Source organism: Caretta caretta, chromosome 1 (genome assembly GCF_965140235.1).
Source record: "Caretta caretta isolate rCarCar2 chromosome 1, rCarCar1.hap1, whole genome shotgun sequence".
Lineage (NCBI taxonomy): Eukaryota > Metazoa > Chordata > Testudines > Cheloniidae > Caretta > Caretta caretta.
The window spans coordinates 137318512-137341112 of NC_134206.1; the positions used below are offsets into that span (position 1 = coordinate 137318512).

Genomic DNA, 22601 nt, shown 5'->3' on the forward strand with positions numbered 1-22601 from the left:
ATAAGCTAATAATTCATTATCTCCTCTACTACTGAGAGGAAAGCAGAATCTTTCCAGATTAATAAAACTAATTAAACCTGTGAAATGTGATCATTGCTGTAGTGTCCAGAGGCTCCGATCAAAACAGGGTCCCATTTAGGGTGATCATATGTCCCAATTTTATAGGGACAGTCCCGATTTTTGGGGCTCTTTCTTATATAGGCACCTATTACCCCCCCACCCCTTGTCCTGATTTTTCACACTTGCTGTCTTGTCACCCTAGTCCCATTGTGTTTCATGCTGTATAAACACACATAAAGACAGCGCCTGCCCCAAATAGCATACAGTCTAAATTAAGAAAAGTTGCAACAAGTGGGTGTAACAGAGCGGGAATGCAGGAGGGAGGCCAATGCTAACAAAATATTTGTAGGTCTTTTTTCCTCTAGCCATCTAAATCTACTTTGTTTTCCCCTCTCTTCCCACATAGATGCTAACCTTTTTCTATCTTAGTTTAAAACAAAAAAGGAGAAAAAATATTAGTTTACAAATAGGTTTATCCCTCTATTTTACAATTCATTTATCTCACACATGAACATATTCAAAATCATCAAGTTTCTTACTCTGTTTTAAGATTAAATGGTATTTTGTAGTGACTTTTTTAAACAGCAAAAATAAGGATGCCTGATATCAGTTTGCTAAAATAATCCTTCTGTTTGCTTTACAGATTTGTCTGAATCTGCCCTTCCAAAATGGTTGTTTGAAAATGGTGCTCTTTACCTGCATGGATATGATAAAGAGGGCTACAAGTTATGTAAGTTACATGCACTCTTATATTTTCAGTTATCTATTAGTCTTTTAAAATATATATATAATTATACATGTTCATATTGGAGACTGCTAAAATGCTGGAAGCAATTACTTATCAGGAACTACCTTTGTGGAAATACATGAGGAGATCAAGTGAATTTTCAGTGAATATCTGATAAATAGATCATGGGCAAATGGTTACATTGCATTTTTCATCATGTATTATTAAGACCTTTAGCCATACTCGCAAGTCTTTTACTAGAGAGGAAAAATTATTAGTATTCATATTTTGTAGCTTGAAATTCAGCTTTCTCACTGTAGCGTTCATGATCCCATTGTTAAGGTTACGTTCAGTTTTCCTTCATAAACTGGGACAGGAGGTAAAGTTTTGTAATGCAGTTTTAAAATGTTCCATTAAAATGCAATGGTTTTATCTCTTTTGCTGCGAATATATAGCCATCATGAGTCTACAGGACAGTGTATTGTCATTGCAATCATTTGGTACAGCTGTAACACACCATGCTTACACATATTTGAACTGGTCACAAGTTTTCACATCACTGTTTGAATTGAACTTGTTCTGAGAAAAGCCTTGGTCCTCCATTGCTGTGTACTGCCCCTATGCAGTAACAGTATAGGCAACAAGCACTGGCATTGCAGATGCAATGGTGTAATTAGTTTTCCCTGTTAATCCTCCAGTTCTCCTGACCGTCTTTCCAGGTTACCTTTGACAGACAGTTCTCTAGGCTCTGTCATATGTAGATCCTTTGGTTACCAGCTGCATGCAGGCCCAAGAATGCTCAAAATAGTGTAGTATCCACTCAGGGCTCAGATTTGCCCACCTCCTCTTGCCTCCCCCTCACCAATCTCATTGACTGTAGCAGCACTTGAAGAGGTATGAAACGCCCCTCCTCAACTTGTTTTAAAATAATAAAATAGGGAATGAGGCGGGCGGGGATGGGAAAATAATTGTTCGTGCTTAATAGTATTAGCACTTCAGTGATCCCAGTTCACCTTTGTAATCTGACTTTTTTCAATGGGTATGTATGAGGTCCCTTTTTTTGCTCCTATTATTGTATGTTTGGGAACAGTTTTCTGTTTATTTAGGTTAGGAGGATGTCTGCATCTTTGCAGTGGAAAAAGACAGACTTCATTTAAATGAAAATAGAATTTTCAAAATGTAGAATATAGCAGAAAAATGCAGTGAGACCTGATTGAAAATAGCAGATGAGCCTCTGTTGTCTCCTCTCTCCCATGTGTGTTGGGAACCTTTTGTAGTGTCAGTTTATTTCAGAAGCGTGTGTATCTTTGTAAATATAATTCTAAAAATCTACTTCATCTTTCTGTTCCTGCCAGAGTTATCTAATGTCAACAGACAGTGAGAATGTTCAATATTGTCATATGGAAGTGGGCTTTTATTACTCTTTGCCTCCCACAGCACTCCCCATTCCCTCCCAAAAAAAAAGATGTCCAATGAGCACACTCAGAAAGTGTTTTGTAATTACTTAAGCTTTATTTTTCCCCAAATCAAATATAGACACTAGTTCTTAGTAAGTGGTCTGAGGTGGATTGATTTAAATCAAGGGAGTTTAAATCAGCAACTTAAATCACCAAGTGGAAAGCCTCAATTTAAATCCTCCATTTTAATCAACTTTTCCATTTGTACTTCAGTTCTTTTCTAAAGAAAGATGCTTCTTATTGGTTGATTTATAACATATTGATTCACAACTAAATAAAGCCATTACACTAGATTTGGTGCACCTTTTTGCTACTTAGAGGGTACCCTATAACTATGTACATATATAGCAATAAATACAAGCACTAAATAGCAATTAATATTAGCGATGTATAGTTTAATTTTTCAGATTCTTATTGTATATTATTTCCATATGTTAGAGGAGTTGGTGGATTTTGTAAGAGGTCACTTAACACTTACCACTAATATGGTTCTGGTATTCTGATAACTTGTTGAAGTTTTTTTATATACATATATGTTTTCTTTGTAGTCTGGTTCAGGGTGAAGTTTCATACGAAAGAGCCTAAACTGCAGTTTGAAAAAAAGAAGTTTGTAGCCTTTTGGTTAGAGCATTATGCCAGAAGAGAGCATGGGAAGCCTTTAACAGTGGTGTTTGATATGGCTGAAACTGGAGTCAGTCACATAGTAAGCATTTTAATTATGGTTTCTGTTTAGACTGTGTATAGCTTAATCAAGGCACTCAGTTCCTGTGCAGCACATTATACCCAAATTATACAGCAAAGGTCCTAGAATCTTGATCTCATAACTGCCCCCTTCTCCCAAACAGTCATGGCAGGTGGCTTTTACGCAGCCAGGCTTTTTGTTCTGTATTTTCTCTTCCCCTTTTGAACTGAGGCAAAGGTTACTTCATTTAATGGGAGGAGAGAGGGTTACCACAGTCACATTTAACAGCAACTGTCTACCCTACTATATCCTGACCCAATATCTGCCACTGCATCCAAAAATGCCAAATTAGTATGTTAGGTTGTTAGTATTCTTGTTTCCTGCAATGGAATGGCACCCACTTACAGCAGTTGTGAATTTGACCCATACAGCCTGCCTCTAGTTCAGGGATTGGCAACCTTTGCACGTGGCCCATCAGAGAAATCTGCTGGTGGGACAGGATGGTTTGTTTACCTGCAGTATCCGCAGGTTCAGCCAATCCCAGCTCCCACTGGCGGCGGTTTGCTGTTCCAGGCCAATGGGGGCTGCGGGAAGCAGCAGCCAGCACATCCCTCAGCCCGCGCCTTGGCCCACTTAATGTTGAGCCTCTGTTTGTAATGTAGGAATACAAATGTGACAAAGTGTAGATGCTGGGTGTTTTGTAACTTGTTTATGGCCATGATCTAAAGCTTTAAGTCAATAATGTCTTTTGTATTATACTTAAATAACTCTCTCTTTCAAGATGAAAATCGTGAATTTCATTAGAAGTTTTTTTTCATTTTAAAAGGTTGTTCTCCAATAATGCATATTTCCAACTTCTTCAGGATTTCAGTTTGCAAAGCTACAATGACTAGTTATAAATGATATTTCTTTCTGAGTGTCCTCTGCATATTCCCACACATGGGGTGTGACAGCCGGGACAGCCTAGATGTTGGAACCTTCTCGTAGCAGTACGCATGAGAGGGTTCAAGTGTTCCTCCTGCCCTTCCCCTGAGCATTCCTGAACGTTTCGAGGGGGCGTGTGTCTCCTTGCTACCTCAGTTTCTTCAAACCACAGCAGCAGACAGTTGTGAACTGGTACAGTTCCCTTCCACTAAAAAAGATTTAGTGCCTTTAGGGTTAGTTTTACTATTAGGTATGGTTAGGATCAATTATAAGATAGGTTTAGATTGTTAGTCTAGAATAAATTTTGTTTTATACTTAGATCTTCTATTCCAACTACTGGTTGCATGCAGATCCAAATCTGAAAAGATCACATTTTAAAATATGCACATCATTTCCAGTGGTATTTGTGGCATCAGATGCTTGCACTCAATGCCTAGCATGCCTGGGTGAGCTTCTCTCTTTTTAAGATGTGTGAACTGCAGCACTTTTACCCTATGAGCAAGAAAGAAATGTCAGAATAGGCTACAAGTCTTATTACAAGCAGCTCTGGATGCAAATCCTGTCTGTTCTGACTCTTCTGAAGGGCCCGAGACTAAGAACAGGAGGCCAGTGTCAACTCTAGATACTTCCAGATCTAAGCAGAAAACAGTTCAGCATAAGACACCAAGCTCCTGATCCAAAGCGATCATGTTGTTGATACCAAAATCAGCAGATCCAACATCTAGATACTTACTACCTCCACTGGTGGTGGCCTTGTTCATAAGAGCCAAACCATGTGACCGCATCAGCTCTGAATACCCTGGCTCCATTGCGTGTGACAAAGCTGGAGATTCTTCATCTCTTGGTGCAGGATCAAATCTAATGTATCCATATGTAACGAGTAAAAGCACTCGAGAATTTTTGCCCATTCCTTGCTTCAGAGGGTTCCATCAGATCTGTTGAAGCTTTTGGAATCATTGTTGTCAGTTTGTGTGGGTCTTTTGTCACGCTTGTGATGCAAGTGCACATGGAGAAGGGAATCCTAGAATGTCCGGGTTGGAAGGGACCTCAGGAGATCATCTAGTCCAACCCCCTGCTCAAAGCAGGACCAATCCCCAATTTTTGCCCCAGATTCCTAAATGGCTCCCTCAAGGATTGAACTCACAACCCTGGGTTTAGCAGGCCAATGCTCAAACCACTATTCCCCCCCCCCCCCCCCCATAGGAAGGCTCCTATGAGTCACCCTCTTCCTTCAGTCTATACAGAAGACTCTCCTGCTATAGGGCTGGATTTTTATCTGAAGAGGAAGCTGCCTGTGGTACAAATGGAATATCAGCAGCTAGACCCAGAATTTGATTAATTCTTCTTTTGATGAGAATGTTCGTAGAGCTTGCAGCTTTTCCTAAATAGAATGGTGCCTATGTTAAAACTCTTGTCACTATCTTAGAGGAGACTTCTTACCGAGTCTTTGATATTCTCAGCTCTAACTTTGAGTAAAGTCTCTGTGCTGATTTTAGATAGATTCTTCTGGTTGCCAGAGACCATCTGGTCTAATCATGCTTTTTGTCAACTGCTCTCAAAAATGCTGATAAGCTATATCAAATTCCATACGAAAGATTATCGTGCTTACATACTCTTCCTCCTCGTAATTCATTGGTAGCAGTTGCAGTGACCAACAAGTCAAGAGGTGGACATTTGCATTCTACAGCCTCTGACAAGGAAGACAGGAATTTGAACTCAGTGGGGAGGAAAATGATTTGTCCTTTCTTCATCCTTTGTTTGAGAGTAGCTACCAGGCAGCGACGCACTTATGGGACAAAATGTTGATGTTTGTAAAGACACTTTCTGAAGACCAGTGCAATATAGTAATTACATTAATACAGATGGATGTATCCTTTGATGTTTTTGACTTGGTTGTAAGATCGATTGAGATAGCAGTCACGTGGTTATGATCTTCCACTCTCTCGCCAGAGACAATCTAAAATAGTGCATCTGTTTTGAAGGAGATGGACTGTTTAATAATAGGAAAGATTAAAAATTACAGCCAAGATCAATGTGTCTTTTTCAGTTTTGGAGGAAGAATTCTATGGCCTGTGTTCAGGTACAATAGAAAGCTTTATTCACCATCCTCCCCTTGTCCTCTTAAGCCCAGAGAGATCACTCATGCGATCACAAAGCTTCCTTCGCCTACGTCTGTTGAATGTCAAGCCTGAAGTTTGATAGGAGGATCAAAAGCTGCAAACCGATTGATAATATACTCACCTCCCTATCCTTTGGAAAACTGGCTTTCTTAATTCCTTGATTCATACCGTTTCATCAGTTTGGACAAATATATTTTGAGGGTAATAAAAAAGTGTTCTGCCCAAGTTTGAAACCTATTCTACTTACAAGATCTCCTCCTTTCTTCTCCCCTGCCCCTTTTTCAATATTCAGGGGTTTCTCCCTCAACAGTGTGCTAAGATCAAAAATCCGGTCTCTGATTCAAGCAGGAGTAATAGAGGAGGTTCCAAGGGAGTTCAGAAATCAGGGATTTTACTCAAGGTATTTCACTAATACAAAAGAAGGATGGATGTTCATCTGATATTACATGTGAGGAAGCTCAGCACTTACATCAGGAAGTTCTGGTTCTGTATGTTGACTGTATCCTCATGTTATCTTTTCCTTTCAGCCCTAGATTGGTTTGTAGCTCTCAATTTAAAGGATACATATTTGTAGAAGGCCAAATCACTGCAAATATCTCTGCTTTACTGTTGATCATGACTATTTTCAGTACAAGGTCTTAACTTGTGGCCTTTCTACCACTCAGAGGGATTTTACAAAGTTCCTCTTTGTAGTAGGAGCTCGTCTTGAGACACTAGAGTATTTTTGTCTCCCCATGGTTTGACAATTGGTTTCTTAAAGCCACATCAAAGGAGAGCCTTAAGGGATATACTCCTTAATTGAAAATCACTTTGGAAGCTTCAAAGACTGATGAGGGGGTGCAACTTGACTATCTCGTTCGGGACCATTGGCGTTACCAAGAAAAGATATTACATATGAGGGTACAGTAATTGCAAACTATCTGTTTAGCTTTCAAATCATTACTACCTCACATCCAGAACAAAACAATACAAGTCATCATGGGCAACAAGAGAGCAATATATTAACTGAAGAAGCAGGGAGGAACTCACTTGTTTCAACTAGCCAAGGAGATGATCAAGTTATGGGACTGGTGTATCCACTTCAACATCTACCCAATTGCCTTGCTCTTAGCTGGCAAGGAAATGACAAAGCTGGCCAACTCAGCAGAGATCTGATGCAGGTGCATTAATGGTCTCTAAAGGACTCAGTAATTTAGGATGTATTCAGTCTTTCTGAGGTTTCTGGATATAGATCTTTGCCACCAGGCAGAACACGAAGTGCCCCCTTTTCCACTTGAAAGAGGGGAGAGACAATCTCCCAGTGTCGGATGTGTTCCTTCTGAATTGGTGGGTGGGCCTGTTATGTGTTTCTCCTCTTTTACACTTTTATAAAGAGGGTTTTACAAAAATAAGATGTGACTGGGCCTCAATTTCTCCTTCATGTGTGACACAACAATAATATATACAGACCTTCATCAACCCTCCAAGGGGATCTACGTATTTATGCCAGTGATGCCAGGCATACTTCTGCAACAGGACAGGAGGATTTATCACCCGAACCCTCTTTCGCTACATCTAGCTGCATTGGGTCTAACAGATGTTGAAATATCCTGTACTTTAGATGTGCAGCAAATGTTATGAACATAAGTGATGTAGATTTGTGAAGTGGGTACCTGAAAAACATATAAATCCTGTACAGGCACTATGATTGTTCATAGAATTTTAAATGTTAATTTTTGTCTCAAAATATTAGTGAACTATGATTTCATTAGAAATCAAGACAAACAGAACTAAAAATCCCTGATAAAAGGCAAAATATTCTTATCCCTAGAGGTTTTACCTCCAACGTACAGAACTTATGTAACTTGCCTGTCTGTCTTCAGTGCAAGTCTGTGCTTGTACTATGTAAGAAAGGCCTAACGCTGCCATTTAGAGACAGAGGTTTGTTTCTTCTGTTAGGCTGTAGTTCTTAGGAAAATCTCCTGACCCTTTCCTGAGACCCCAGTTCTTCAAAGACTTAATACAGTACATGTGCTTAACTTTATGCACTGTGAGTAGTCTTAGTGAAGTCACTAGAACAGCTTTCAGTTTACAGAGTTAAACATGTGTATAAATCTTTGCAGAATCATCTTCTGAATGAGTAGCATTGCATTGGAAGTTAGGGCAGTATTTGAAAAGTAATATCCTATATATAGCCTGTGTATTTTATTATGTTTTACTTTAACTGTGAACTTATCTCGTAAAATCTTTATTACAAAATTCATAGTTTTTATCTAATTAGGTTTTTGAATTATAATTTGTACTACATTTATTATTATTATTAATTTTGCCTTTATTTTAGGACTTGGACTTCATTCGGTTCATCATCAACTGTTTTAAAGTTTATTATCCGAATTACCTCTGTAAGTAATGTATATTATCCTTTCTAAGGGGGATACAATTTTATAGACTTTGTGTTATACAATGTTATTTTTATTATGTAAATATTCATAACTATGAGGAGAGAGGTTCTTTTTTTAAGAGATGTGTAAATATTACTTTTTGCATGTGTGAACTGCAAAGGTAAAACCAAAATAAAGTCCAGAAATGTGTTTGACGTGCCCCAGAAACAAGGTGCCATGAGAGCTGGGTAGTTCAGCATATAAGTAAGTTCAGTAGTAATGTCTTTTAGAAAAGTGAATTTATGTGCAGCATTCTCCTACAACACCCTCAGACTGGTTAGCGGAGCTACAACACACATTTATTAACTTAATTTTGGTTGGAAATTCATATGTAACGTATGGATTTGTATTAAAAGTAAAGAGTCTAAAACAAGTATTTTTGGAGGTACATATTCACCCAGTTGTTCCAGTTTTAGAATTTTTATAAGCATTGAGTTAATATTCATAGATTCCAAGGCCAGAAGGGACTATTGTGATCATATAGTTTTACCTTCTGTATATCACACATGATACAATGTCTCCCAAATAGTTCCTAGAGCATGTGTCTTGGAAGAACATCCAATCTTGGTTTAAAAATTATCAGTGATGGGCAGTGTTCCCTCTAACTTTTCCCACATGTGCGGAATTCATATTATGTGCACCAATATGGAGGTGATGTGTGATGCATCACCTTCATATTGGTGCACATAACAAAATTAATGCGGTGGGGTGGGGCCAAGGAGTTCGGGGTGTGGGAGGGGGCTCAGAGCTGGGGCAGAGGGTTGGAGTATAGGGGTGTGAGGGCTCCGACTGGGGGTGCAGTCTCTGGGGAGAGGCCGGGGATGAGGGGTTTGGTGTGCAGGCTGTCCTGGGGCTACTACGAGGAGAAAGTATTCCCCCTAAGTCTCTCCCCCACAGCAGCACCTGGGCTATGGGGAGAGAGGCTCCTCTCCCTGCTGTGGCAGTTCCAGGGCTTGGGCTGTGGGATAGGTGCCCCCCATGGCTGGGTTGGGGCTGGGGCTGTGGTGCCCCTCCCCAGGCCATGGCAGGTCCTGGCTGGGCAGATTCCCTGTGCGATGCTTAACAGGCTGCTGCGTGGCCACACAGCTTACAGGGAATTTAGGTGATGGGAGAATCCACCACAATCATTAGTAAATTGTTCCAATGGTTAATTACCCTCACTTTTAAAAATTTACACCTTATTTCCAGTCTGAACTTGGCTAGCTTCAACTTCCAGCCATTGTATCTCATTATATCTTTCTCTGCTGGACTGAAGTGTGCATTATTAAATATTTGTTTCCCCATGTAGGAATTTACAGAATGTGATTCAGTCACCTCATAACCTTTTCTTTGTTAAACAGGTAAATAGATTTAGCTCCCTGAGTCTATCATAAGGCAGGTTTTCTAATCCTTTAATCTTTCTGGACCCTCTCAATTTTTTAACATCCTTCTTGAACTGCGGACCCCAGAACTGAGCACCGTGTTCCAGCAGTGGTCGCACCTGTGCCAAATTCAGCGGTAAAATAGCCTCTCTGCTCCAACTTGATATTCCTGTTTATGCGTCCAAGGATCCCATTAGCCCCCTCGGCGACAGCGTTGTACTGGGAGCTCATGTTTAGCTGATTATCCACCATGACTCCCAATTCTTTTTCAGAGTCAATATTATAGTTGTGTTGTTTTTCTGTCTTGTTTCCCATTCTTTCTTTGTCCATCTCTGTCCCTTTCCTCTTCAGTTTCAGTTTCAAAAGTTGGAAGATACTGCTATACCAATTGGCACTCTGTAGCAGCCAAGAGGCTAAAGATTGAGTGGAAATGGACTCTTTCCTATTGTCTCAGAGATGATCCCTCCATGACAGAGTTGAGGCATATTGGTGGGGCTGTATGGGGAAAAACTTGCACATTGTCCATTTTAACCTTCATTATTAATAGATACAAAGCTTCAGTCAGCATTGCCATTTTTCTCTTCCATGACTTCTGAATTCATTTAATTTTTTTTCAAGTGAAAATGTAGCTGTAAACATTTTAAAGTTTAGTTGAGTGCCATTTTGCTTCTTAAAATAGGAGGTATAATTCTATTATAGTTGCTAATTGTTAGTATTTCACACAATGAAATTATTCATTAGAATAAAGATGCATATTATTTGCATCTTTCATCTGGCATTTAATACAGTAATTTAAATGAATTCCCTGAATTCAGGATGTGGGTAACCATTCTGACTCTTGGTATACAAAAAAGGCAAAATTATCCCATAAAACAATACATGCTATGCTTTCCAGTGGGCTTCCTAATATTTCTGTTCATCTTACCATAGGGATAGTTTTGTATACAGATGGAGGAAAGCTAATTTTTTCCTAAAGAAAGTAACCATGGAAACGGAGTGTTCTGCTTTTAATAATCCTCTAATAGTAACACTTTCTCCCCTTTTTGTTATTAATATAGAAATAATATCTTTCTTTTCAATTATCTCTTCTTCCTATTGTCTTTGCAGCAAAGATAGTGATCTTTGAAATGCCATGGATAATGAATGGTAAGTTAAAGTAAACTAAACTAAAAATACTTGTAATTTTCTGTAATAAGTTTAAAAAATCCTGTTCTGATATGATATTAATTCAAACATAAACTCATTTTCTTAGGCTTTATAAAATGTTATTGTGTGTATACATAGAAATATATAACTAATGCATAGGCCAAATTTTTCTTTTAGTTAAGCACATGGTACTTTACATTTGTCAATTATTAGGTCATTGAATGCTCTAGTGTGCAGCTTCCTGGCACAGTGTACTGTGACTCAAAAATTAAATAGTCTTCAAAGTGCCGATCAAGACCTGCATCCCCCTCGCCACTTGCATATCTTGGAAGCCCTCGATATGTAGATTATTTCTTGAAGCCTCCATTTTTCTGGTTCCCTGAAACCCAATCCTCTCCAGGTCCAGACTTGCTAGGCTTCGTAAATATTTTTCTCCTGTGGCCAAATCCAAACAGTACATTATGCAGGCTAGGGCCTATGCATGACGTTTATAATTGCCATATATATCTATGCTGATACGTGTACTCCAGTAATCAACCTAGTCAAAACACTTGTTAGACAAGTTTTATTCCTCTATATTGCATGTGCGTGCATAGCTATAAAATTTTTTGCTGTATGTGCATCTCTATTAAGACTACTTTAGTTTTACATTAAGCAGGTTCAAACCGCTGCCATTTAAAAGAACAAACCTACCAGAGAAATGCTTCATTCTCCCACCCAAAATTTCTCCTTACCCACTTCACCCTCCACCTTCCCTTTCCTCTCCAAAATAAATTACTGGTCTGCGATTCAAGAGGGCTAAATATTTTGTCTTTGACTTGTCACTGCTTCAGTTCATAGTCTGAGGAGGTCTTGGGAAGGATGTAAGTAATCACGTTAATGTCTGGGTCATGGAATTTGAGCCAGCTTGCTTTAGGTTCATAGAGGACATTTCCAGCAATCCTCGCGAGCAAGTTACCATCAGAGACCCAAAGTCTTGCAGAAATTCTCCAGAAGCCTCGTTTCTTCCCCGACTTCAGCCACCTTTGCAAAAACGGGTTTTTGTCCATTTCTTGCCCCCAAACCCTGTGTGTAGCATATGTCCTGGACAACTTTGAATTGTGCTGCTTTTTCCAGTAGGAAACCATGCCAAGTCCCATTCCTCCTTTCCTTTTCAGAGATCCCTTTCACAAGCAGAGGTCCTGGCCCTTATCTAGGGTAGAGCTGCTGAATGAAGTTCAATACACCCCTTCACAAGTCACTATTCCCCTGACAAGATTAGATGCTTATTTTGGGTGGGCAGTACTTCAGTTACTGTCCAAGGAGCTAGTCTCCTATAGTGGGGCACTTGGAAAACAATATCGCAAGCGGACTATGTACCAACAATAACTTTTGTTGCCCAAATACATTGCCTTCACTGAGCCACCTCTTCAGTTTTGGAGCACACATCCAAATGAGGTTTCTGGGTGTAGAGGGGTTGGGGGGCAGGCACACAGGATATTAATATTCTTGTTCTATGGATTGTTGTCAAGGGCACTACCTAACAGTCAACAACTACTCAAAAACATTCCATGACCAAGTGACCGAGTGCAGAACTCTTGCTGTGTGGCTTTGTAGAGAAAATACATTCAGAAGATGAGCTACCACTTGTAAATAATCCCTCTCTGCAAAAGCAAGAGGCACCTGATATTTACTTACTTACTTATTTTCTTCCCCTGAAGCTTGTGTAATTGGTCTCAAGTACTAATGCAGAGGGAGGCAAATTGTACCAATGAAGAAAACTTAACACAAATCAAACCTACAGAAAATGTGTCTTGTACATAATATATGATACATTATAAAGATTTTATCGGCACACATTTATGATGACCTGTATTACTTGGTTATGATTTTGCCATTCACAGGTAGTACACCAAAGCACTCTTTGTAAATTCATGCCAATAGTTTTTTTTTATACCACAAAATCCTGGTATGTGCATGTGCTCTTTGCCTAGTGGGACATTTTATAACGGGTAAAGAAACCCTAGATGGACATCTAGCTATTTCACTGAATTCAGTGCTTAGCCTAACATTTTATGAGCATTTATTTACATGCTATCAATGGCAGATAAAACTGCAGTATTTGTTTCAGGCAGCTTATGTATAATTATTTTTTGTCTAGCTGCTTTTAAAATTGTGAAGGGTTGGCTTGGTCCAGATGCGATAAGTATGTTGAAGTTTACAAACAAGAATGAAGTGCAGGAATACATCAGTGTAGAGTATCTGCCTGCCTACATGGGTGGAATTGTAAGTATATTGAAATTTTAAAATACCTTGTAATTATTACTATCTTCATGCAGTTTTTGTGTGGATATAAATTGCATGATCACTCACTGTAGTAGAGCCAGCTAGCATTTTTCAGATAAGTGTCTGACAGTGTCCACTTGATATTAATAAACTTACAAATTAACTGTTAATGATTTAAGTTCTTTTAAAAATCTCAGCTGATGATTTTCAAAGTTTTGGTATGTTAGTTTTAAAAAAGCGTTTTCATAGCTCTTTTTGTAAGGTAGGAAGTAATTCTGCAACCCTAATTTGGTGACTTCATTTTGGGAATTTTAATAGTGTGAATAGGAAAAAGAGGGTTTTGAGTGTACACAACTGCTGTTTCTCACCTCCCTCCAAAGCCATGACTGAACAAAGACCCTCCAATCCTTTCTCTGGGCTTCCACCCTCTCTAGCTCCTTCTGTTGCCCATCATCTCAAGTGTCCTAAAACCCTGGCGTACTTGGCAACTTCTTTAAAAGGAAAGTAAAGCCCAACTGGTTATGCTGCACTCCAGTACTGCGTTATTGTCAGCCTTATTCATACACAATATAGTGCATTCTAAATGCTGATGCAGGATAACCAACTTGTGTAAGGGGCATAAATTTGTCACCAAGCTAATAAAAGCAAGTAATTCTGTGATTTCCTATCCTTTTTCCTCAAACTTTGTAACTTTCCTTTAATAATAATTTTTTTTTTTTAAACCCAAGCAGGGTAAAAGTAATACCACTGCCATAGGGGGAGATGGCATCACCTCTTCTCTCTGCAGAAGAGATGGAGATAGGCAATGACAATCTGCTTTCCCTGCTGCAGTGCATATTGAATATTAATACACCATCATTAAAGAAAAACATAGCAGAATGCTATCTGAGGGACCCTCTTGAGACAACATAGGGGTTCTGTTCCTTGGACTCAGGGATATGGAGGCATGAGGGACCAACTTTCCTAAACTCCTGTTTGGGCAGGATGTCTCTCTGGATCCTCTTCTCAGGACCTGCAAGAAACATCTGAAGGCATCGTTTCCCAAGGAGCGAGAAGCAGTAGCAACCCAGGGATTGAAGAGGGGTGGTTGAGTGTTTTCTGTATGCTGAGGGAGATGCGGAAACTGACAGTATCTAGAGAGTGATGATTCTGCTGTCATCTGCTTCCCATATCTCTTTCCCCTGGCATATGTGGGTAAAAAGGCTTGCTGCTACATAGGAATTCTAGTGGTCAGCATCAACAGGGGTGGGGAAATCATAATGATGAGCCATAGCATTTTATTTACATTTTGAAGTCTTCATTATTAAAAAGCTTGGGACCTTATTTAATTGAAATCTTGATTGCAGTGTCTTTTAAAAAATATTGTTAAATCATAAACAAAATACGTGTCAGTCACAAAACAAAACAGTGGTAAGCAGTTAGTGAGGAAATCCTATAACTTTATATCATTTTTGTTCAGAACCACCCTACGTACTAGTTCTCTGTAAAGATCAAGGCATAACAAAATTTGAACATTTAAAATCAAGTAATTAATTAGTCCTCGCATCCCAAAAACTTTCTCTTTCATTGGTATTGGCTACTGTGACCTGTTTGGAAGCTATTTGTTTCCATCTTTTCCAAGTCTTTGAAGCAGAGCAAGAGGAACCTCTGAAACTTTTTTGAGCAGCCTGTCTTTAAGTTCCTTCTGGTGGCTCTTGAACCTGTGGTTCACAGGAATCTATGCACTGAGGAAATTGACCCAAAAAATCAGTTCAACCAGTGGTAAAATTGGTTGGCAGTGCAATGCAGGCAAAGTCCCATGACTGGCCCTGGTTTTACCACAATTTGAACCAGTATGAACTTCTTAATACATTTCCTCAATATAGACATGGCCTAGGTGTTTTGAACATGGTGTTTAGATTAGTACACTTTCCCTTTTTTCCTTTTTAAAAATAATCCACCATAATTAAGGCTACGTTTATGTCACGGAGGTCATGGAAGTCACAGAATCTGTGACTTCCAGAGACATCGGTGACATTCTCTGCTTCAGCCCCATGGGCTGCAGTACTCTGGAGCTGGCAGCCAGTGGGGCCCTGGCAGGGTTCCAGTGACAGGCCACAGCAGCGATGGGGGGGGGAGGGCCCTGCAAGGTTCCAGCGACAGGTGACAGACTCCTGAGGGGGCCCTCCTCAGAGTTCCAGCAATGGGCAACAGCATTGCGTGGGGAGAGGGAGACGCCTAGGGCGAGCGCTGGGGGTGCCCTGTTTTTTCTTCGGGAAATATGGTCACCCTGCAGCTCCCAGCCACTGAGGGTGGGGTGGGGGCGGGCTGCAGCTTCCAGCTGCTGCAGGCAGAGTGGGAACCCCACAGCTCTCAGCCACCACAGTGGCAGGGGAAACCATGGAGCTGCTGCAGCAAAAGACACAGACAGGTCATGACTTCCGTGAATTTTTGTTTGTTGCCCGTGACCTGTCCCGTCCCTGACTTTTACTAAAAATAACCATGACAAAATCTTAGCCTTAACTATAATCGATGTATCGTGTGTGATATGAACTAATGTATAATGCTAGTTCTTTAAACATTAATAAATAGGCTGTCTGTTTTAGTTTTTAGAGATCCAAATCATGGACTATCTGTCTGCATGATTTTCTTTAAAACCAAACCTGTTATAAAGTTACAGAAGTACAAAAAAATCTGAAGATCCACTTTTTTTTCTTATTTTGTTTTAAGTTTGCCTTTTTGTAATGTAAAAACAAAATTTGGTTTAATTCTGCCCCACAACCCTCCTAAGATTTTTCAATACCAAATTTCAACTCTGAACAAATTCTGCAATCTCTTTGGGAATATGTAAACATTGCCACTAACTATAAATTAGTGGCTGTGTTAGAGGATTATCATATTTTTATTATTATAGAGGACAAAACCCAACATCAACTTTTTGCCCATGGGTCAAATGGAACTTAAAATGTATAAATGAAATATGTACGAGGTGTAAAAGGACTAAAAAAACCCTGATAAGATCTGTATTTTAATTATGCTAGTGAAATCACTTTTCCTTCCTTTTGATACACACATGAATTAAATACTCTTGTATTTTAGGATACTTTCAAGTACAGTTACCCTCCCTTGGTTGATGATGATTTTCAAACTCCATTATGTGAAAATGGACCTGTTACTACTGAAGATGAAACTGAAAGTAAAGAGGAGATGGAAGCAGACAGCAAGGAGGCTGGAGAATCCATTGAAGAGCAAATTCTCAATGTGAAAAAGGTATCCATTAACTCTATAGGCTAAGAAGGAATGAAAATATGAAAAGATGGACATGGTTTATTTTTTATGGCAGATTTTTACAGTCTGTTGTAGTTGGATGTCTTTGCCACTTACAGTGAAAAACTAGTAAAACCCTAAAGACTAGCTTCACTGTCATGGATGGATTACAGTACACACACAAATCTAGTATGTGTCTTATTCTGGTATTGCTCAGTTAAATGTACAATATGAAAATTTAAAAAAAAATTTAACTTCTCCCTAAAAAGTTAGGTTTCTCTAGAGTTATAGTCCATTTTTATACTTCCCTCAGGGCAACCATTGGATTGATTTTTAATACCATATATCTAGTTTTCTCAATAGATGTTTTAATCAGCTCCTGAGGACAGGGAATACTAAATATACAACTGAAAACATGCTATGGAGAGCTAGTGTCTAGCGCATTATTAGGTTTTTATTTATCTTATTAGTTACACAATTCCAGTTAATCTTTATATGGTCACAAAACAAAGTAAAGCCCTGAATTCTGCAATCTGATCTACGTGCCTGTAACCTTACACCTGTGCCGAATTCATTCCAGTATCGGGAGCCAAGGAATACATAGTGGTAGCCTCTGGGAAATGTAAACTTTGTCCATTGGTATTGTTCTTGAAAAATAGCTAATGTAGTCCAGAATCTCTAATTCACTGTTATTGCCATAACTTCTGAATCAGAATATGAATTTAATAATTTCTTGTATCATGCATATTTAATATTAATTTTATAGTATGCAAATTTTCAGTTTGAATTAGTATTTTAATATTTTGTCATGTTTTGAACTGTATGGAGCAATTTCTGTTTTAATTAAGGTATTTTTAAAACTTGGCCAGCCAAATAAATAAAGTAGATTCATAGAATTTAAGGCCTGAAGGAACCATTAGATCATCTACTCTGGCGTCCTCTCTATCACAGGCCCTTAAATTTAGTCCAGTTATCCCTGTGTTGAGCCCAGTAACTTGTGTTTGGCTTAAAACATATCTTCCAGAAAGGCTTCCAGTCTTGATTTGAAGATGGCGAGAGGTGAAGAATCCACTGCTTTCCCTGGTAGATTGTGTTCCAGTGGTCAATTACCCTCATGTTAAAAAATATGTGCATAATTTCTAATTTGAATTTGTCTGGCGTCAGCTTTCAGCCATTGATTCTTGTTATGCCTTTCTCTACTAGATTACATAGTCCTTTAATACCTGAAATTTTGTCCCCATTGTAATCAAGTCATCTCTGTCTTCTTGATAAGTTAGGCTGCACTCTTTAAGCCTCTTACTTTGTCATTTTCTCCAGCCTTCCAATCATTTTTGTGGCTCTTTTCTGCCCACTCTCTAATTTTTCAACATCCTCTTTAAAACATGGACACGAACTATATGCAGTATTCAAGTATCGGTCTCAGAAATGCAGTATGCAGAGGTAAAACTACTTCCCTACTCCTGCTCACTGTTCCATTGTTTATGTATCCAAGGATCACATTAGCCCATTTCGCCAACGCACTGGGAGCTCACGTTTAGTTGCTTGTCCACTGTGACCCATAAACCGTTTTTTGCGGAGTCACTGCTTTCCAGGACACAGTCCCCCATTCTGTAGGTATGTCCTGCATTCTTTATTCCTAGATGTGTTAAAATGCATTTTGTTCGAATGGGTCGAGTCTACCAGTTGAGACAGGTTGGTTGATTGTCTGACTACCTTCTCCTTATTATTTACCACTCCACCAATCTTTGTCATCTGCATATTTTATCAGCAGTGACTTTCTGTTTACTTCCATACCATTAGTGAAAATATTGATTAGCATCAGACCTAGCACTAGTCTTTGTAGAACCCTACTAGAAACACACCACTACTTCCACAGCCAGATTTTAATCATTTAATGTGTACTCTACTGATCTTTTATAATGCTCATATTTTAGTTAGAATGTTGTATGGTACTAAATCAAATGTCTTGCAAAAGTCTATGTATATTACATCTATGCACTTACCTTTACCAACCAGGCTTGTAATCTCAAAGAATGGAATCTGATTTGTTTGCCAGGACCTGTTTTCCATAAAATCCTGTTGACTGGCATTAATCCTATTCATATCCTTTATCAATTCAATATTGTATCAGCTTTTCTATTATTTTACTAAGGATTTGTCAATCTAACCAGCTGATAGTTACCTGGGTCATTCTGCTGACCTTGTTTGAATATTGGCACCAGATTCACCACTCTTCCAGAATATCCACAGTATTCCAAAATTTAATAGAAAATTAATATCAACAGGCCAGAGATAGTCTCAGCCAACTCTTTTAGAACTCTTCAGAGCAAGTTATTTAGGCCTGCTGATTTTAAGATGTTTATCCTTGGTAGATTGTCAACATCCTCTTTAGTTACTAATGCACTGGAAATTACTTAATCATCCTTATATGATGGGAGTACATCATCCTGTTTCTTTCCAAATAAACAGACATTTATTTTGAACACGTCTGTCTTCTGTGCATCATTAACAGTTTTGCTATCTCTGTCTAGTAATGGACCAAAAGAGTCAATTTGACCCCAGAATATGCAATTTTGATATTCTTTAACTTAGAAGTTATAACATAATGGTATAAGGGAATAGCTAACTTTTGAATCTTGCATTGAACCAAACCAGAGGCCTGTCCTGAGTTTCAGGCCACAGTTACCTGCAAATGAATCGTGGATGTTAGATTTGGTATATTATCTTCTTCCTTTGTCATGTAACTGAGTCTTTTTTCAGTTCCTTACAACCATATGTTTGTTTTTGAAAGTAAGGACAACAGGTGGTCCTCATTTAACACCCTCAGCATTCCATTGTCTAAAGAAAAGTTAATTCACTCCTCCTTACTCCCTTCCCCCTTTTTTTTTCTTAAATTTTTACTGACCCTTTGTGTAATCTATGATGATGAACTAATATGTTAACCAAATTGGAAAGTAAGATGTAGGGTCAACAGACATTTAGGTTTAATCCTAAAATAAATAAATTAATCCATCTCCTACAAAGTTGCATACAAGTTCTCAAAAAGGCTGTAATTTAAGCTCCATACTGAGGTAAATACTGCTCCTATTAGCTATGAAGAAGCAATAACATGATGCTACCAAGGAAGGATAAGACTATAAACTGTAGGATATCTGAAGGTAAACAAACCTTCCAAATTTATTTTTGGAAAAATTCCTTATGTGTGAACCAACCAGACATCCTGGGGGCCATCTTTGTAAATTAAATACTTCCTGCTTTACTTCCTTACATGTTTTTATTATCAACGTTTTCCACCAAAGAGTCTCAGATTTTGAGATTAGAATCCTACCCAAATGTGTTAGCTATCCTGAGAACAAGGAACTACTGAAACCAAATAAATCTATTGCCTTTATGTTAAGTTTCAAGGTGATAAACTTGAATTCCTTTCTTGTAATAAAACCAACTTGTATAGAATTAAGTTTGTTATAAGCATTATATTTGTAAGTAAATATTCTTATCCCTTTTGGATTATACTCAAGTTATTAGCATAAGTGATTGTAAGTGTGTGAATAAACATTTCAGCACTTGGAATGTTGTGCGAAGTTTGAGAATAGAAGTTGGGAATTTAATATTAGACAATATTATTAGTTTTAGAAATAGATTTCTTGTTTATTTTACTAATGTTATCAAGGACAGTGCCTAGAATAGCTAGAATATTTTAATAGTTTGAAATTAGGTTATTTTATAATGAACTTGGAAGTTGTTTAAAATTAGAATCAAATTGAGAATTCTTTCCTACACTTGAAAGATGGGATAAACTCTTCCCAAATTACAGCTAAGTGAAAGAAGAAAGAATAATCTTTAAAACTTGAAAGTGAAGGAAAACTTCAAGAATATAGTCACCAAGTTACAACAAAATATAGGAAAATTTTATCTGATTAAATGTTTCAAGAAGAGTTAGCAACAGAGAATAAAGCTAAAAGGCTTCTCAAGCAATTCTGTTAGTATTATATTTTTAATTAATAATTCCAAATAAGAAATTAAACTCCAGGAAAAGAACTATAGTACAACCTCAGAGTTATCAACACCTTGGGAATGGAGGTTGTTCATAACTCTGAACAAAATGTTATGGTGGTTCTTTCAGAAGTTTACAACTGAACATTGACTTAGTACAGCTTTTAAACTTTACTACACATAAGAAAAATGCTGCTTTTAACTATCTTAATTTAAATGAAATAAGCACAAAACAGTTGCCTTAGCGTGTCAAATCTTTTTTTAGACTCCTCCCCCCCCTTATTTTTTTAGTAGTTTACATTTAACACAGTTCTGTACTGTATTTGTGCTTTGGGGGGCGGAGGGGATGGGAGGGGTCCGCTGCTGTCTGATTGTATACTTCCGGTTCGAAATGAGGTGTGTGCTTGACTGATCAGTTTGTAACTCTGGTGTTTGTAACTCTGAGGTTCTACTGTGTAGCACTTGGAAAGATTAACTTTTCTAAAGCTTGGATGCCACCTACTGGATGGGTAGGAAACGTGCAATGATGCTTTGATATGTCTAATTGATACATTTATCATCTGCAACCCGAGATGGGTATATCCCCAAATTTTGTGATGTGATGGAAGGTGGTAGTGTCAATAAACTAATTCCTTTTAGAGCTGGGCTAGCCCACCATTACAGCTGAATGGAATTAATGTATGAAAAGAGATGCTAAATACAGTTGAGGAGTTTTGTCTTTTATCTAAACAATCCCGAGGGTGAGTCTTCATCCAAAGGTCCAAAAGTCCCAAACACACTCACTTGAGTCCTGCTTCCCGTGAGAAATGCTCAATGTTTGATTCCACTCTCCCAAGAGAGAGAGTGATTTTCTTTAACCAGAATCCTTTATGAACAAGAACTTGGGTCTTGGACCTTAACGTCCAAGGTCATAACAATAAGCAGCTTTGGGAAAGAGAGCTTTCCTAAAGAGCAAATATGCCAAGAAAAGATCATCACCACACCAGAATACTCCTCTGATAACAGATGGCAGAGTATGATTTGAAAATTAATATTTATCTCTGAGATGCCATAGGAAGATACTTTGAAGGAAGTCAGAATTTGGGCTTGGAGAACAAAGGTATTGCCTTTCTAGAATACTGAACTCTTCTGAAGTTCAGACCTTTGTTTCTTTAAATCCAGACCTCTGTGCTGATGGGATTTATATATTGAAATATACCAAATTAATAAACTTAACTTCCATGGATGCTACTGAAATACCGGATACCAAATAGATATCAAGCAAGATTACACTCGGAACAGGAAAGAAAAGAGAGCACTGAAGTAGCCTTAACATTTGAAATCCTCGAAGAGCCATAACTGGACTGTTACAGGAATTAAACCTAACACCTTGTAATTAAATTACTATAGTGTTTGATTCAGTTGTCTGTTTTTCATCTAGTTTGCAATATAATATCCTCCTACAATTATAGTGCTTTTTTATATGTTCAGGCTGATCTAATAGTCACCGAGCTTACTAAAGTTATTTTGTTGCTTAAAGAATTAATCTTGAACTCAGAATTGTCTTGCTGCGTGCTGCCTAAAATCTGAAACTATACGGTGTCATATCTTTGTGAGCGTGTTTGGTTAACTTTTGTCCAGTTAAAATTTTAATCCCTAAATTTAAGCACCACTAAAAGCTGATTAATATACTCAAATCACTGTTTGTTTGTTTCTCTACTGTATCTGTCACTCACTCCTGGCAGCTTGATGCATCTGCAAATGTGTATGATTACTTGCTCGTTGAAGAAATCCTCCGATCTCTCCCTTCTATGACCATTAAAGTGTGTGTGTGTGTTCACAAGAGCGCTCTTCTAACCTCACTTCAAACGTAATTTGTGTGTTTATAAAATCTAGAATACTTTTGTATACTGATCTTGATTATGTTGTGTATTTCTCACTAAAGAGTTAATAGCATGTGTGAATACTTCATGCTCCATACTCACCTCATTTCCATTTTTGTGTGGTAACTTTATTACTGGTTTGCCTTCGTTTATTTCAAATACAAAGAGCATTGTGGTGTTATTACTTTACTTTTCTGCATATCAACTTTGAGTCACAAATCTCCTCAAGTGCCCCCTTGCTGGCTGCCCACTGGACTGCTGTGAAGGGAATCCAAACCTCTGTGTCCTGGATCTCTGGGTGTTTATATTCCCTTCTGGAGGCTTAAGCCAGTCTCAGA

The 22601-nt window shown here is 38.3% G+C and overlaps 1 protein-coding gene across 4 annotated transcripts in view; it reads left to right on the forward strand.

The window, feature by feature from the left end:
* Nucleotides 1-22601, forward strand: part of MOSPD2 (motile sperm domain containing 2) — a 62793-nt gene that overhangs the window by 19106 nt on the left and 21086 nt on the right. For all 4 annotated transcript variants that reach the window (XM_075131447.1, XM_075131450.1, XM_075131451.1 and 1 more), the window contains 6 exons: nt 704-790; nt 2793-2947; nt 8291-8351; nt 10859-10897; nt 13038-13162; nt 16241-16411. In XM_075131447.1, coding sequence (XP_074987548.1) covers nt 704-790; nt 2793-2947; nt 8291-8351; nt 10859-10897; nt 13038-13162; nt 16241-16411 — 638 coding nt within the window. The remainder of the gene's footprint in view (nt 1-703; nt 791-2792; nt 2948-8290; nt 8352-10858; nt 10898-13037; nt 13163-16240; nt 16412-22601) is intronic.